This window comes from Lissotriton vulgaris, chromosome 5, assembly GCF_964263255.1.
Source record: "Lissotriton vulgaris chromosome 5, aLisVul1.2, whole genome shotgun sequence".
Lineage (NCBI taxonomy): Eukaryota > Metazoa > Chordata > Amphibia > Caudata > Salamandridae > Lissotriton > Lissotriton vulgaris.
In genome coordinates, this window is record NC_141693.1 from 1,152,025,120 (window position 1) to 1,152,040,353 (window position 15,234).

The 15,234-nt window shown below is 52.5% G+C and overlaps 1 protein-coding gene across 2 annotated transcripts in view; it reads left to right on the top strand.

The window, feature by feature from the left end:
* The window catches only part of ENO4 (enolase 4), a 485,281-nt gene that overhangs the window by 237,960 nt on the left and 232,087 nt on the right, over nt 1-15,234 (top strand). For both annotated transcript variants that reach the window (XM_086922915.1, XM_086922916.1), the window contains exons 8-9: nt 10,160-10,324; nt 10,489-10,614. In XM_086922915.1, coding sequence (XP_086779041.1) covers nt 10,160-10,324; nt 10,489-10,614 — 291 coding nt within the window. The remainder of the gene's footprint in view (nt 1-10,159; nt 10,325-10,488; nt 10,615-15,234) is intronic.

Genomic DNA, 15,234 nt, shown 5'->3' on the forward strand with positions numbered 1-15,234 from the left:
GGGGGCCCCGGCGGGCGGGCCCGGGTCCTGCCTTCCCCGGATTCAGAACCGCCGGACCTATCGGAGGTCGGACTGTAGAAAAAAACTCGGAGAAAAGGAACCATCGGGAAGGGGCTGAGAGGCAGGTGCGTTCCCGGGCCCCTGGGGGCCCCGGCAGGCGGGCCCGGGTGCTGCCTGGCCCCGTCTCAGCATGGCCAGACCTCGCGGAGGCCTGCCTGAGCAAACTCGGAGGAAAAGGCCCATCGGCAAGGGGGCTGAGCGGCAGGTACGTACCCAGGCCCCTGGGGGCCCCGGCGGGCATGCCCGGGTCCTGCCTTCCCCTGATTCAGAATCGCAAGACCACACGGAGGTCTGTCTGACCCTCTCCCTACTAATCCGGAGGAAAATTACCCCCCTTTCTTGTAATCCGTGCACTTGAGGTGACAGAGGGGACCTAAGGCGCGAAAGTGCCCGACCTCCTGGAGCCCTCGCTGGGATCCGGGAGGCAAATGGCACCTCATCGGGACTTCCAGGGAAGTTCGGCCATCTGGTCGCCCCCATAGGAAAGCATTGCCGGAGACCAGATGGCCGAGGCGATCCTGGAGACCAGATGGCCGAGGCGATCCTGGAGACCAGATGGCCGAGGGGATCCCGGAGACCAGATGGCCGAGGGGATCCCAGAGACCAGATGGCCGGGCACGAAAGTCAAGCCAGCCGGTGTCACTCTGTGCCCGGACGGAAAAGTGAGCTGGCGCCGGGGAACGGCAAGGTGGGGACCGGAGGCCCAGGGCCGTGGCACCCGACCCGGGGCCCGGACGGGCCCCTAGACCCAGCCTGGGCTCCGATGCACGGAGACGCAGGGGACACCATCCCGGGCCCTTTCGGACCCCGTCCCGGGCACCCTGCCACGCAGCAGGACTAAGGACAGAGCCCGGGATGGGGAGGCCGCCCTCCTCGGGCCCTCAGGGGCCCCGGCCGGAGCTGCTGAACTCAGCCGAGCGAGGGGAGGCTTCCCGGGCACAACGGAGCCCCGTCCCGGGGCTTTGGCAGTGTGGCATGTCGGTGGACGGCGCCCAGGGCCGTAGCACACAACCCGGGGCCCGGCCGGGCCCCTGGACCCAGCCGGGGCTCCCGGGCCCGGAGGCGCAGGGAAAGCCTCCCCGGGCGCTCCCGACCCCGTCCCGGGCACCCTGCCACGCAGCAGGACCAAGGACAGAGCCCGGGATGGGGAGGCCGCCCTCCCCGGGCCCTCGGGGGCCCCGGCCGAAGCTCCTGAACTCAACCCGGCAAGGGGAGGCTTCCCGGGCACAACGGAGCCCCGTTTCAGGCCTTTGGCAGTGCGGCAGGCCGAGGGACAGGGCCCAGGGCCGTAGCACCCGACCCGGGGGCCCCGCCGGGCCCCTGGACCCGGCCTGGGCTCCCGAGCCCGGAGGCACAGGGGAAGCCTCCCCGGGCCCTCCAGACCCCGTCCCGGGCACCCTGCCACGCAGCAGGACCAAGGACAGAGCCCGGGATGGGGAGGCCGCCCTCCCCGGGCCCCCAGGGGCCCCGGCCGGAGCTGCTGAACTCAGCCGAGCGAGGGGAGGCTCCCCGGGCTCGAAGGAAACCCCGTTCTGGTCCTTTGGCAGTGCGGCAGGCCGGGGGACCGGGCCCAGGGCCGTGGCACCCGACCCGGGGCCCGGCCGGGCCCCTGGACCCCATCCAGGGCTTCCTGCCACGCGGCAGGCCCAGGGACGGATCCGGGGCTGGGGCGGCATCCTGGCATGTCCAGCTGCCGGCTGAGGACCGCTAGGCCGAGGGGGGTGCCAGAATACCTTGTCCCTACCAATCCGGAGGAAAATTACCCCCATTTCTTGTAATCTGAGCACACAAGGTGACAGAGGGGACCCAGGGCGCAAACATGCCCGACCTCCTGGAGCCCTCGCTGGGGTCCGGGAGGCGAATGGCACCCCATCGGGACTTCCAGGGAAGTCCGGCCATCTGGTCACACCATAGGAAAGCATTGCGGGCGACCAGATGGCCGAGGCGAGAGGGGCGACCAGATGGCCGGGACCGAACTGACACCAATCTGCCTGCCCCGGGACTGTAGGGCTCAGGAGCTGCGGGACTGCAGGGCTCGGGGACTGCAGGGCTCCACGGCTGCGGGGCTCCAGGGCTCCAGGGCTCCAGGGCTCCAGGGCTCCAGGGCTCCGGGGCTCCAGGGCTCCGGGGCTCCGGGGCTCCGGGGCTCCGGGGCTTCGGGGCTGCAGGGCTGCAGGGCTCCGGGGCTGCTGGGCTCCAGGGCTGCTGGGCAGCAGGGCTCCGGGTTTGCAGGGCACATGACCCATGGAGCCCGTCCCGGGCTCTTCCCAACGCCGGCCGGAGGAGGGAGCCACGGACGCCTGGGAGGTTTTGCCCGGGGCACATCCCATCCGGTCCCGGGGAAGGTGTCTGGGCACACTCTTGCCCCTAGTAATCCGGAGGAAAATTACCCTCCTTTCTTGTAATCCGTGCACGCGAGGTGACAGAGGGGACCCAGGGCGCAAACGTGCCCGACCTCCTGGAGCCCTTGCTGGGGTCCGGGAGGCGAATGGCACCTCATCGGGACTTCCAGGGAAGTCCGGCCATCTAGTCGCCGCCATAGGAAAGCATTGCGGGCGACCAGATGGCCGAGGCGAGAGGGGCGACCAGATGGCCGGGACCGAAATGACGCCCAATCTGCCTGCCCCGGGCCTGTAGGGCTCAGGAGCTGCAGGGCTCTGGGGCTCCGGGGCCTCGGGGCCTCGGGGCCTCGGGGCCTCGGGGCTCCGGGCCTCCGGGCCTCAGGGGCTCTGGGGCTGCAGGGGCTCGGGGACTGCAGGGCTCCACGGCTCGGGGTCTGCAGGGCTCCGGGGCTCCGGGGCTCCAGGGCTCCGGGGCTGCTGGGCTTCAGGCCTCAGGGGCTCCAGGGCAGCAGGGCTCCGGGGCTCCAGGGCCCGGGACCCATGGAGCCCGTCCCGGGTACTTTGCCCCTCCGTGGCCCGGGGAAGGGAGCCCCGGATGCCTGGGAGGTGTTACCCAGGCATAGCCCATCTGGTCCCCCTGGCAGAGAACCACCAGCCCTGGAGGGGTGTCCGGGCATACCCTGCCCCTAGTAATCCGGAGGAAAATTACCCCCATTTCTTGTAATCCGTGCACGCGAGGTGACAGAGGGGACCCAGGGCGCAAACATGCCCGACCTCCTGGAGCCCTTGCTAGGGTCCGGGAGGCGAATGGCACCCCATCGGGACTTCCAGGGAAGTCCGGCCATCTAGTCGCCGCCATAGGAAAGCATTGCGGGCGACCAGATGGCCGAGGCGAGAGGGGCGACCAGATGGCCGGGACCGAAATGACGCCCAATCTGCCTGCCCCGGGCCTGTAGGGCTCAGGAGCTGCAGGGCTCTGGGGCTCCGGGGGCTCCGGGGCCTCGGGGCTCCGGGCCTCCGGGCCTCATGGGCTCTGGGGCTGCAGGGGCTCGGGGACTGCAGGGCTCCACGGCTCGGGGTCTGCAGGGCTCCGGGGCTCCGGGGCTCCAGGGCTCCAGGGCTCCAGGGCTCCGGGGCTGCTGGGCTTCAGGCCTCAGGGGCTCCAGGGCAGCAGGGCTCCGGGGCTCCAGGGCCCGGGACCCATGGAGCCCGTCCCGGGTACTTTGCCCCTCTGTGGCCCGGGGAAGGGAGCCCCGGATGCCTGGGAGGTGTTACCCAGGCATAGCCCATCTGGTCCCCCTGGCAGAGAACCACCAGCCCTGGAGGGGTGTCCGGGCGTACCCTGCCCCTAGTAATCCGGAGGAAAATTACCCCCATTTCTTGTAATCCGTGCACGCGAGGTGACAGAGGGGACCCAGGGCGCAAACGTGCCCGACCTCCTGGAGCCCTTGCTAGGGTCCGGGAGGCGAATGGCACCTCATCGGGACTTCCAGGGAAGTCCGGCCATCTAGTCACCCCCATAGGAAAGCATTGCGGGCGACCAGATTGCCGAGGCGAGAGGGGCGACCAGATGGCCGGGACCGAAATGACGCCCAATCTGCCTGCCCCGGGCCTGTAGGGCTCAGGAGCTGCAGGGCTCTGGGGCTCCGGGGCCTCGGGGCCTCGGGGCCTCGGGGCTCCGGGCCCCCCGGGCCTCAGGGGCCTCAGGGGCTCTGGGGCTGCAGGGGCTCGGGGACTGCAGGGCTCCACGGCTCGGGGGCTGCAGGGCTCCGGGGCTCCGGGGCTCCAGGGCTCCAGGGCTCCGGGGCTGCTGGGCTTCAGGGCTCGGGGGCTCCAGGGCAGCAGGGCTCCGGGGCTCCAGGGCCCAGGACCCATGGAGCCCGTCCCGGGTACTTTGCCCCTCTGTGGCCCGGAGAAGAGAGCCCCGGATGCCTGGGAGGTGTTACCCAGGCATAGCCCATCTGGTCCCCCTGGCAGAGAACCACCAGCCTTGGAGGGGTGTCCGGGCGTACCCTGCCCCTAGTAATCCGGAGGAAAATTACCCCTATTTCTTGTAATCCGTGCACTCGAGGTGACAGAGGGGACCCAGGGCGCAAACGTGCCCGACCTCCTGGAGCCCTCTCTGGGATCCGGGAGGCGAATGGCACCTCATCGGGACTTCCAGGGAAGTCCGGCCATCTGGTCGCTCCATAGGAAAGCATTGCGGGCGACCAGATAGCCGAGGCGAGAGGCGCGACCAGATGGCCGGGACCGAAATGACGCCAATCTGCCGGCCCCGAGCCTCTGCGGGAGGGCTCCAGCCTGCCCTTGCAGGGCTTGGGGGCTCCGGGGCTCTGGGACTGCAGGACTCCGGGGCTGCAGGGCTGCAGGGCTGCAGGGCTCCGGGGCTCCGGGGCTCCACGGCTCTGGGGCTCCGGGGCTCCAGGGCTCCAGGGCTCGGGGGCTCGGGGGCTCGGGGACTGCAGGGCTCGGGCTGCAGGGCTCCGGGGCTGCAGGGCTCCCAAGCTCCAACCAGGCCGGGGAGATCAGGGAGTCTGCCCAGGCACAAGGGACCCCTGTCCAGGGCACACGGACCCCCAGGACGCGCCGCCGTTTTCCACCAATTTTTTTTTCCCAAAATTTTGCGGAGTGGCACTCCGCCCAGCCCTAGTTTTTAGTCAAATTGGTGCAGGAAAACAATTATACCAGGCCTACCATAGTGCAATGAAACCACATTAGTCACTTTTGTATTAAATTATGTAATTAGGTACGGTCTTGGTACGTTATTTTTGGCCTTCGGAAAATCTGTAAAAGGTAAATGGGTAAAAGTAGTTATTTCTAACCTGTAACATTGTTTTCTTGGCTTTGGCTCGATGTTGTCAACTTGAAAATATCTCATCGAGTTTCTCCCACACGTTCGTGCCAATTACCAAGTCTCCTCTTCTTCACCAGACCAACCATTTATGGATTGAACAACATGGGCAGCGCCTTAGTGAGCATTAAAAAGCAGGAAAGGCACAGTTCTGAAAGGCACACCTGCCCAAATGAAGCCTGCAGATAACCTTTATTAAGTGCTGGCCTATCTACACTGGCTTCCACCAGAGAAACGATCTAGTTCAAGATGCTGATCAGTTCTCACTACATCATTTCATCAAATGTTTCAGTAATTGGCAAAAGGGTCCTTCCCAGCTATGTTCTACCCTACCACCTCAGAACAAAATGACATCATCTGTTCAGGATAGTTCTGCATCTGTCACCGATGCAAGGTTAAAGAAATGCCTGCCTTGCTGTTGGTGGCTGGAAGAGAGTCACGTGGACGTTTCGAAAGATAGAGAAAACAAAACTATTGCAGTGTGTTTCAGGGCAAGGCCTACTCCCCATTTCTCCTAGTTTTTCCACCACTGACAGATATGTTACACTGCACAGGGTTTATTAAATCTCACCTGTGGCGTAGCTTGTGGCATTTATGCTAGCACACAAACCATATACCTCTTATAACCTAAGATAAGCTGTTGCTGGACTATTCTAGATGAGGCCACATTGACCTTCATCACTTGTATAAGTGCCCATTGTGTTTCCCTTCCTTCACTTCTCCATCCTTCATGGTCGACCAAGGCTCACAACAGCTTCTTCTCACTAGGAGGGCCACATTTACCTTGATGCACCTGTAGTACTACCGCTTCCGGTCACCCGCTTGGCCGGAATGCCACCACTCCTTGCGAGCTCAAATGACCAGCACTGACCGCTCACTGTTGTAGGGCAGAGTCGCACTGTGCTAGTGTGGAGTGAAGTGAGTGGTGGCATGAATGGGGAACTTGTTAATGAATCGCAATTCGTTTTTACAATTCAGCATTTTGAAGGGGCGTGTTTAGTGCATCCCTTCCAAATACCAAAACGCACTGGTATTTATTTTATTAATGTTTTCCAACCGAATTACGGTTGCAAAATATGAATGTTTTACCAGCTACTTAAAGGTAGTGGTAACCATTTGTAAATAGGAAGAGGTCCATGGGACCTTTGAGGATGTTTAACAAAATATGTTTGAGAACAGGCAGTGGTCGCATTGATTACTGGCTACTCTTCTAAAATGAAACTTAAACTTAAATGGGACCAGCAGGCTACCATGTTTGCAATTACTTTGTAATAAAGCAGGGCCTAGATGTATCAAGCCGTTTGCGAATCCCAAAGGCCGAAATTCGCAGAATTTCGGCCTTTGCGAATCGCAAACGGTCTATTTGCATGTTTTGGCATGCATCAAAAATCTCAAATTAAGGAATTGCAAAAATTTGCGATTCCTTATTTTGCCATAGCATTTAAGGAATCGCAATTTTGCGATTCCTTAAATGCTATTGCCCACATGCATCAAGGTAAATTGCATTCGCAAACGGTGGGAATCGCAAAATTCGGCCGTTTGCAAATGCAATTTCCTTTTTTGGGATGCATCATGTTTTTTTATTTTTTCGCAATTTAAGGAATCGCAATTATGTTCCGATCTCTTAAATTGCGATTGCATTTAAGAAATCGCAATTTGTGATTTCTTAAATGCAATGCATGAATATTTTTTTTTTGCGAATTCGCAAATAGGAAGAGGTAAATTACCATGAAGTTGAACTTCATGGTAATTTTCTGAAACTTTCAAAAATGCACAAAAGTGCATTTTTGAAAGTTTCATTTTACACACACACACATGCCCTTGGGGCGTGTGTGTAAAAAATGTTCTTAAAGTTAAATTTCAGGGGTGCAGGGGGGGGTCCTTTGGACCCCCCCCTTCACCCTTGAAATAGCATTCTCATTTTGCGATTCCTTAATTGCGAATCGCAAAATGAGAATGGCTTCCCATTCATTCCTATGGGCCTCTAGGCCCATAGGAATCAATTGGAAGTGAATCCTTAATTGCGATTCGCAAATTGTGAATCGCAATTAAGGAAAATTAAGGAATCGCAAAAAATATTGCGTTTTTTTTAATACATAGCATTTTCAATATCTTAATTGCGATTTCTTAATTTTCGCAATTAAGAAATCGCAAAATGTAACAATGATGCATGTGGGTGTTAGTATGTAGCATTTTTCAATTGCAAATTTTGGTTAAGAAATCGCAAATTACCACCAACTTGTAGTTGATGTTAATTTGCGAATTCTATTAAAAATGCACAATTTGGCATTTTTGAAGGTGGGGCATGTATGTGCGCCATATGCACACACATGTACATTTCAGCGGTGCAGCAGGGTGTCCTTGAGACACCCCTGCACCCTTAAAATTATTCTCAATTTACGATTAGCAAATTGCGAATCGCAAATTGAGATTGATTTCACAATCATTCCTATGGGCCTCCTGGCCCATAGGAATGAATGGGAAATTATTCCTTATTTGCGAATTAGCAAATTGTGAATTCGCAAATAAGGAAGATTAAGAAATCGCTAAAATATAGCGATTTTTTTACATACATCCCATTTTGCGATTTCTAAATAGCGATTCCTTAAAAATCGCTATTTAGAAATCGCAAAGGGGTATGTTGATACGTCTACCCAAATGTTTTTTTGTAATTCAGCCTGTTATCCTTAAAAAATCGAACTATCCCCTAGATTAATCAAAGTCCCGTTTTGCGAGTCTGTAATAGCGATTATTAAGGAATCGCTATTACAGACTTGCAAAATGGGATTCATGTAGAAATCGCTATTTATTTTGCGATTCCTACAGCTTCCTTATTTGCGATTAGGTAATTGCTAATCGCAAATAAGGAATAATTCCCCATTCATTCCTATGGGCCTAAAGGCCCACAGGAATGAATGGGAAGACATATCAATGTGTGAATCGCTATTAGCTATTCGCATTTTGAGTTTGCGATTTCAAGGGTGCAGGGGTGCACCCCCGAAATTAAATTGGACGCTGGTGTTACGCACACACATGTCCCAAGGACATGTGTGTGTGTAATATAGAACTTAGAAAAATGCACTTAAGTGCATTTTTCTAAATTTTCGATATTTACCACGAGCTTTGACTTCGCGGTAAATAGCGGCCCAAAATTGCGAATTCGCAATTTTTAAATGTTTCATGAATTGCATTTAAGGAATCTCAAATAGAGATTCCTTAAATGCAATTCCTCGCAAAATTGCGAATTCTATAATAGCGATTTTTGCGTTTGGGATGATGAATCCCAAATGCAAAAATTGCGCTTGCAAAGGGCCAGATTCTCAGAATCTGGCCCTTTGCGAGCCGATTTTATGTTGATGAATCTGGCCGTATGTTTAAAATGAAAAGTTTCTTTTTTCTTTTTTGATTGAACAGGAGGATACAGTGGTCCCGGGGACCTGCACAAATCTACATTCACAATGGGGAAGGGGTCCCAGGACACTTCCGTTTCGCGAATGATTATCATTCAAACTTGGGTTGCCAGTATAATAATGTTTTCGAACCGGATTACGGTCGCAAAATGTTGATATATATGATTACAATTCTTGTATTTGGGAGAAACGCCTACATCACGTCCCTTTCAGATTCCAGATACAGAATCGGTATCCATTTCTAAACACATTTAGGAATTCGGAAAAACGTTTCCGGAATCGCTAACTGTGTAATACCCAAGTAAAAGGGTTTTCATGTTTGGGAACCCGTTGCGAACGCTAAAACCATTTGTACACCTGGCTCTAGGTTAGTTACCCAGAGGCCCTGACCTGATGTGGTAGTTCCATAATGTGTTCCTGTTAGGAAACCATTTCCTCTGTTGTCAAATACAGAAGAAGCCAGACTTCTAAAAGTCCCAAATGCCAGTCGTGCTATATAACCGAAGGTTTGCACCTGCAGGTCTGTCCTTTTAAAAGTCAGGAGTCCACTTTTTAGCTTTAAATTGTTTGCTAAATGCTCTCCTGTAAGAGTTTATGGGCCATATGTATCAACAGATTTTCCCATAGACACAGAATGGGCAAAACCCTTTGGGCTAGATGCATCAAGGGTTTTTGCATTCGCAAACGGTGCGAATCGCAAATTTCGGCCGTTTGCGAATGCAAATCCCGTTTTTGGGATGCATGAAGCATTTTGCCGTTTTCGCAATTTAAGAAATTGCAATTTCATTGCGATTTCTTAAATTGCGATTGCATTTAAGAAATCGCAATTTTGCGATTTCTTAAATGCAATGCATGATTACTTTGGAATTGCGAATTCGCAATTTGGAAGGTGTAAATTAGCATGAAGTTGAACTTCATCCTAATTTACCGAAAACTTTCAAACATGCACTAGTTGCATATTTGAAAGTTTTCATTTACACACACACATGTCCTTGGGTCATGTGTGTGTGTAAATTGCAATTACAGTTCAATTTCAGGGGTGCAGGGAGGGGTTTTTTGAACCCCCCCTGCACCCTTGAAATTGCATTCACATTTTGCAAATCGCAATTTGAAATTCGCAAAATGTGAATGCCTTCCCATTCATGGGATTTGCAAAATCACAATTAGGAATTCGCATAATATTTGCGATTCGGTAAAAATTGCGATTTTTACCGAATCGCAAATATTATGCGAATAAAATCATGCATACCATTTTGCGATTCCTTATTTGCGATTCCCTAAAAATCACAAATAAGGAATCGCAATACCTTACAATGATGCATCTAGCCCTTTGATACATCTGGCCCTATATTTAGTTGATATTTTCGAACAGGTGAATTGAGGTGAGCGCGGGGTCTGAGAGGCAGCACGCGTTAAAGGCTGAAGGCACGCGATCTGTGCTGTACCCCGAGATGCCTTCCCTCCCAGACTGACCTCTCGCACACATCTCCCCACAGCATGTCGTTAAGAGAGTGTCACCTCTCGGATGTGTCGTCATTGCCTGTGATCGACTCGAGCAGCCCCTGGACTTAATTCAAGAGGCCTGCAAGACGCTTGGACTGGAATTAGGACAGAATCTGCATCTAGCAATAAATTGTGCAGCTCACGAATTAATGGACTATGTAAGTAGCTATCTTTTAATGTTTTTCTCTAATTGAAAGTGTGTTTTTTTCCACTTTGCGTCATCTACGCATAATTTATCGCTTTAGGCATTTAAAAGTATTAAGGAACGCTTTGGGCGCTAGTGCCGCATTCAAATACATTTTAATAATTTCCTCTTTTTTAGAGTAAAGGAAAATACGAAGTGCTGAGCGGAGTAAGTAAGAGCCCCGACGAGATGGTTGATATGTACGTGGACTTAATTAATAAACACCCATCAGTTGTGGCTTTGATGGACCCGCTGCGGAAGGAGGTTAGTCGGTTATATCTGCAATAAGCGTGGACGAGAATGTGAGAAAGCATTTACTTAAAAGAGCATGCCAATTGATCTGCTAATGTTTTCTGGAAATATCTTCTGGACTCTCAGCTCTGGCCCGTGAATGACATTTTCACATCATTTTACTCAAGTGATAGCGTGGTACATATATACTGTGTGCTGGCTCAGAGGTAGGATTCCTTAGAGCAATGTGATTGAACCCAGTGGTTAATTAGTAAAAAAAAACATAATAAGTGCCTGGGCTCTCGTCAGGAGGCAGCTTGCACCAGCTCATTTCTCCTGTTAGTGCTGCCTAAAACAGAACCAACTACTAACCATGAAAGTGGGGAGAAGATGTGGCGTAATGGCCGGAGTTCCCGCCTTTTCTGCGAGCACTGTCCCAAGAAGCCCATTTCAGGAAGGCACTAAAAGCTTGGGTCTTCTCGTTGTCCGATGCAGCATGTAGGGCGTTGGTGTAGTTTGTGGCGTGATGTGCAAGTCATTCTTTTTCCCTCCAACCCTTCCATCTGGGTTGGGTGAGCGCCAAGATACTCCCTGGAGTGAAAGTAGCGCTATAGAAATGTCTTTTACATTACATTACAGCTGGTGGACTAGGCTCGGGTCTGGGTGTCAGCTCCACATCCTGTGATTCTGGGCAAATCACCACTTAATTTTCCCGTAAATGAATCTTTTCTTAACTGATGCTCCAGTGTTGATAAAGTGCCAGATGCTGAGCACTTGAAACCACCGGCTCATATTAAGCACTGATTGAACCTAGTCATCAGAGAAAATAAAGATTCCCTCTTATTGCTTAAAAATAAATCCAGTGTTGTTTCCAAATTTACCAGTGTTTCCAGAGGCATTTTTCTGCCTTTTGGTTTTGCCTCCACCACTAATATTAGGAATTTATTCCAGTGCCAGCTCCTCCGCAATGGCAGAGTCGCGTCACCCCACTGGCTCAGAGCCAGCGGTTAAAAAAGAAAACAATATTTCATTATCGTTTTATTTGTAAGCAGCTGGCTCAGCCAGCATGTGCAGGGATGGGTGGGGCCGGGGCCGGGAGAGCAGAGGAGGAGTGCTATGTGCACTCTCTAAGTGCTCATGTGTGTTTGGCCAGCCGTCTCAGACAGGTCAAACACACATCCTCTCTTAGGTTTTTCTAACCCAGCTGTATTAAACGGCCAGCTTAGAGAAACAGCACAGACTCCCTGTGCCTAAGCGAGCGTCTTTTCAGCCAATCCACGCGCTGCTCTTGAAGCAGGAGAGCAGCGCAGGGATTGGACCGGGAGTCTGTGACATAGTCCCAGTGTCTGCTAGGACAAGGAAGAACCAACACAGAGGCGTGATGCAGCAGGTAAGTTTAACTTTTTTTACATCTGTATTATTATTAAACTTTCTCAGCGCTCCCCACCCATGCACCCACCCCCACCCCTTTTTCTTTGTGGCGACCACCGCTGATCTATTTATGCATTTAGCACACATCCCATAAACAAACATTTACTAATATTAATGCAGAATCTTCTCTTGACCCTCATTTCCCATTCTCGTACTGTGATGTCTAGTACCATAAAGGCTCTTGGTATGGAATCGATCCCCTGCAATAGAACCCACTTCAAACAGGCACATTTTAGTAGAAGGGATTCTTCACAGGTTTTTTTTTTAGTGGTCCTAAAAGTGTGCAGGTGTTATTATTTAACAAAGATCAATTAAACTAGTTGTTCTGATGATTACTTCTTCACACTGGTTCCACAATTTAAGAATAACTTCGGATGCCAGACTAGATTTGGAAACTTTTTCCTCAGCAGTAGCTGTCCAGTGCCGCCAAGTGGTGTAATGGGACTCCATTTCTGGCTCCAATCACTCCGATTGCGGTGGCACTGGATGCATATATAGTGCTACATGGTGTGTTTGCATCAGTTTGTGTTTTTTCCACACCTTACCAAGACAGGCCCAGAAGTTTTTTGTATTTATCGAATTCCTCAAAGTCTAATCAACGGCATAATAGGTCACATGTAATCTCCTAAAGTCTCAGGCTTCAAATCCTTTCAAAAGAAGATGCCTTTGTTAGATCTCCCCAACATCTGCATGTGGTGTCTGGGGGTTGAATACAATTCTGCAACTTCTGATTCCTGCACCACCATGTACCCAAAAACTATCAAGGAGCAGTAAGCCAACGCCGTGGAAAGGCATAGGACCCCCGCCATCCTAATATGGCTGGCGGTGTCTGATAGACACCGCCAGCCATGTTAGAACTTTTCCGCCGCGGTCGGAAGGCGACACGGCGGAAAAGCGGCGGACGGAAAAAAGATGCCCCAGCCATCCTAATCTGGAGGGGGGTCTTTTCCCAGTCCGCAGCGGTTAATCCGCATCCTCTGGGCCGGCGGTGGCTTCCGCCGGCCCGGAGGATGCGGATTATCCGCTATCATAATCGGCCCCTATTTCTGGCATGGGCCTGTATGGACACCCAATAATCTGTCCCTTTCCCCTCCCTCGTGTAAATCTCTTGACAGCCAGCCGGCAATTTTCTATATTTGGATTCTAACAAAAATAAAAAATCCATTTAGACAACATAATCAAGAATATATGATATCTTGGGCACACCATCTATGACTGTCCTCCCCTCCGTGATAAAGCATGTTCAGGATGAACACGGTGCTGAAGTGGCTGTGGAATTGGGGAATGTGTCTGGTGGGAGTACTCGACGTGGTGGCTAATATGATGCTTGCCAATGTCAAGAGAGATGCTGTAAGCTTTCAATTCGCTAACGGCTTGGCAGCAGTCTCTGAGATGGACAAACCACGCGAATTATCCAAAATTATTGCAAAGGCTTATAAAACCATTGATCACAATAGTTTGGGGAACAAACCGTTTACTCAATCACAAACACAGGCTAAATCACAGCCTACAGTCCCATCTGATACAGATGGGCGGCCAGTCTTTTCTAAAAAGAACTGGAGAAATAAGAAAAAGGGGCAAGAACAACAACCGAAACAAGGTTCCCGTGCTATTTCCCCGACACATGAATCTTCTGAGCGTACCTATGTCTTGCGCGACCGTGCGAAAATTAAGACTCCTGATAGATTTCAAGTCCCTGATCAGAGTTCTCCTCATTCTTCACAGGACACATCCAGCTCACAAGCTGGTGGTGGGGATCGCCAGGATCGTGGCAATAGTCTGCAAGTTCCAAGGGGACGTGATCAGACTCGTCAGTTTGATGGCAAGGGGAAGCAGGGAGAGCAACCACTTTACTAAGCCCCTTTTCAAAAGAAAAAAGTTGCTGCTTTAACAGCGAGATATGCCTCAGACAGTGAGAACACGACTACTGGATTGGACTTGTGCCATAAGCCTGTTAGTCAGCGCAGCGGAAGTGACCATAGTGCGGGAGGCACTGCGTCCTTGTCTGCAAGTTTATTGTTTTATTTTATTTATGCGATTTTATATAGCGCGGACTTTACCCAAAGGTGTCGGAGCGCTTCACAATAGGAACAGTAATGATACATGAGGAGAAAATTACAAGTGAACAAATTACAAAAGCAAACATTAAGTTACATGAATCAAAAGTGACAATAGTGAGCAACCAAAATACATGAGGTAGCAATTGGTACATTACAGGAGGAAAAAGTGATATCGCCTCCCCCCTTCTATCACTGATAGAAGGGGGGAGGCGAGGAGGCCCCCACTGCAGCCGCCACCGCCAGGAGTCATTCCTTGCTGCCCACAGCGCCGCCGTCCCGGGACTACATCTCCCGGCAGCCTCAGTGGCGGCGCTGCATCGCAACGTCACAAGTGCGCCAGGAGGCGCCTCAAAGCTGCGCTCTGCTCGGCGGAGCGGGGGGACACACATACCTGATAGAAGGGGGGAGGCAAGGAGGCCCCCACTGCAGCCGCCACCGCCAGGAGTCATTCCTTGCTGCCCACAGCGCCGCCGCCCCAGGACTACATCTCCCGGCAGCCTCAGCGGCGGCGCTGCATCGCGACGTCACAAGTGCGCCAGGAGGCGCCTCAAAACTGTGCTGTGCTCTGCTCCGCTCCGCGGGACGCCGGGCGAAGCCCGGGCAAAGGGCGGGCCCTCTGTGGCCCTCAGAGGCACAAGGAGGCCGGGACGAGCCACCCCTCTCAGCTTCTACGAAGGAGGAGGTACCGAGTTGTTTTACTTTACCTTCTTATTGATCCCACACTGTACTGTTTATTGTTGGTGTTGCAGCTCTGATTTCCTCTCATCATGTCCATCTGGGAGGAGCTGAATGCCTTGTGTGGTACGAATTACGTCCAGGACGTATCTACCCCCCCTATAGTGGGTAGTGATGCTGATGAGGAAAAAGATAATGACACTGAGAATTCTTCTAATGCCGACAAAATGTGCACTAGCCCCTCATTTTCTCCCTCCAATCCACCTATATTATTGCCGATTGAGGCTGTGAACAGAATACAGGACCCCGCATCACCACTCCAACTGACCTTACTGGCCCAGATTGAGCAACTTTTAATATCTGCACTATCACCCCTGGTCAGAAAAATCAACGATCTGGGGGACAATTTGACCAGTATCGAAAAAACAATATTAAAGAACTATACTCCAACTGAAAAAACTGCTACACTCATTCATCTCATTCCCCC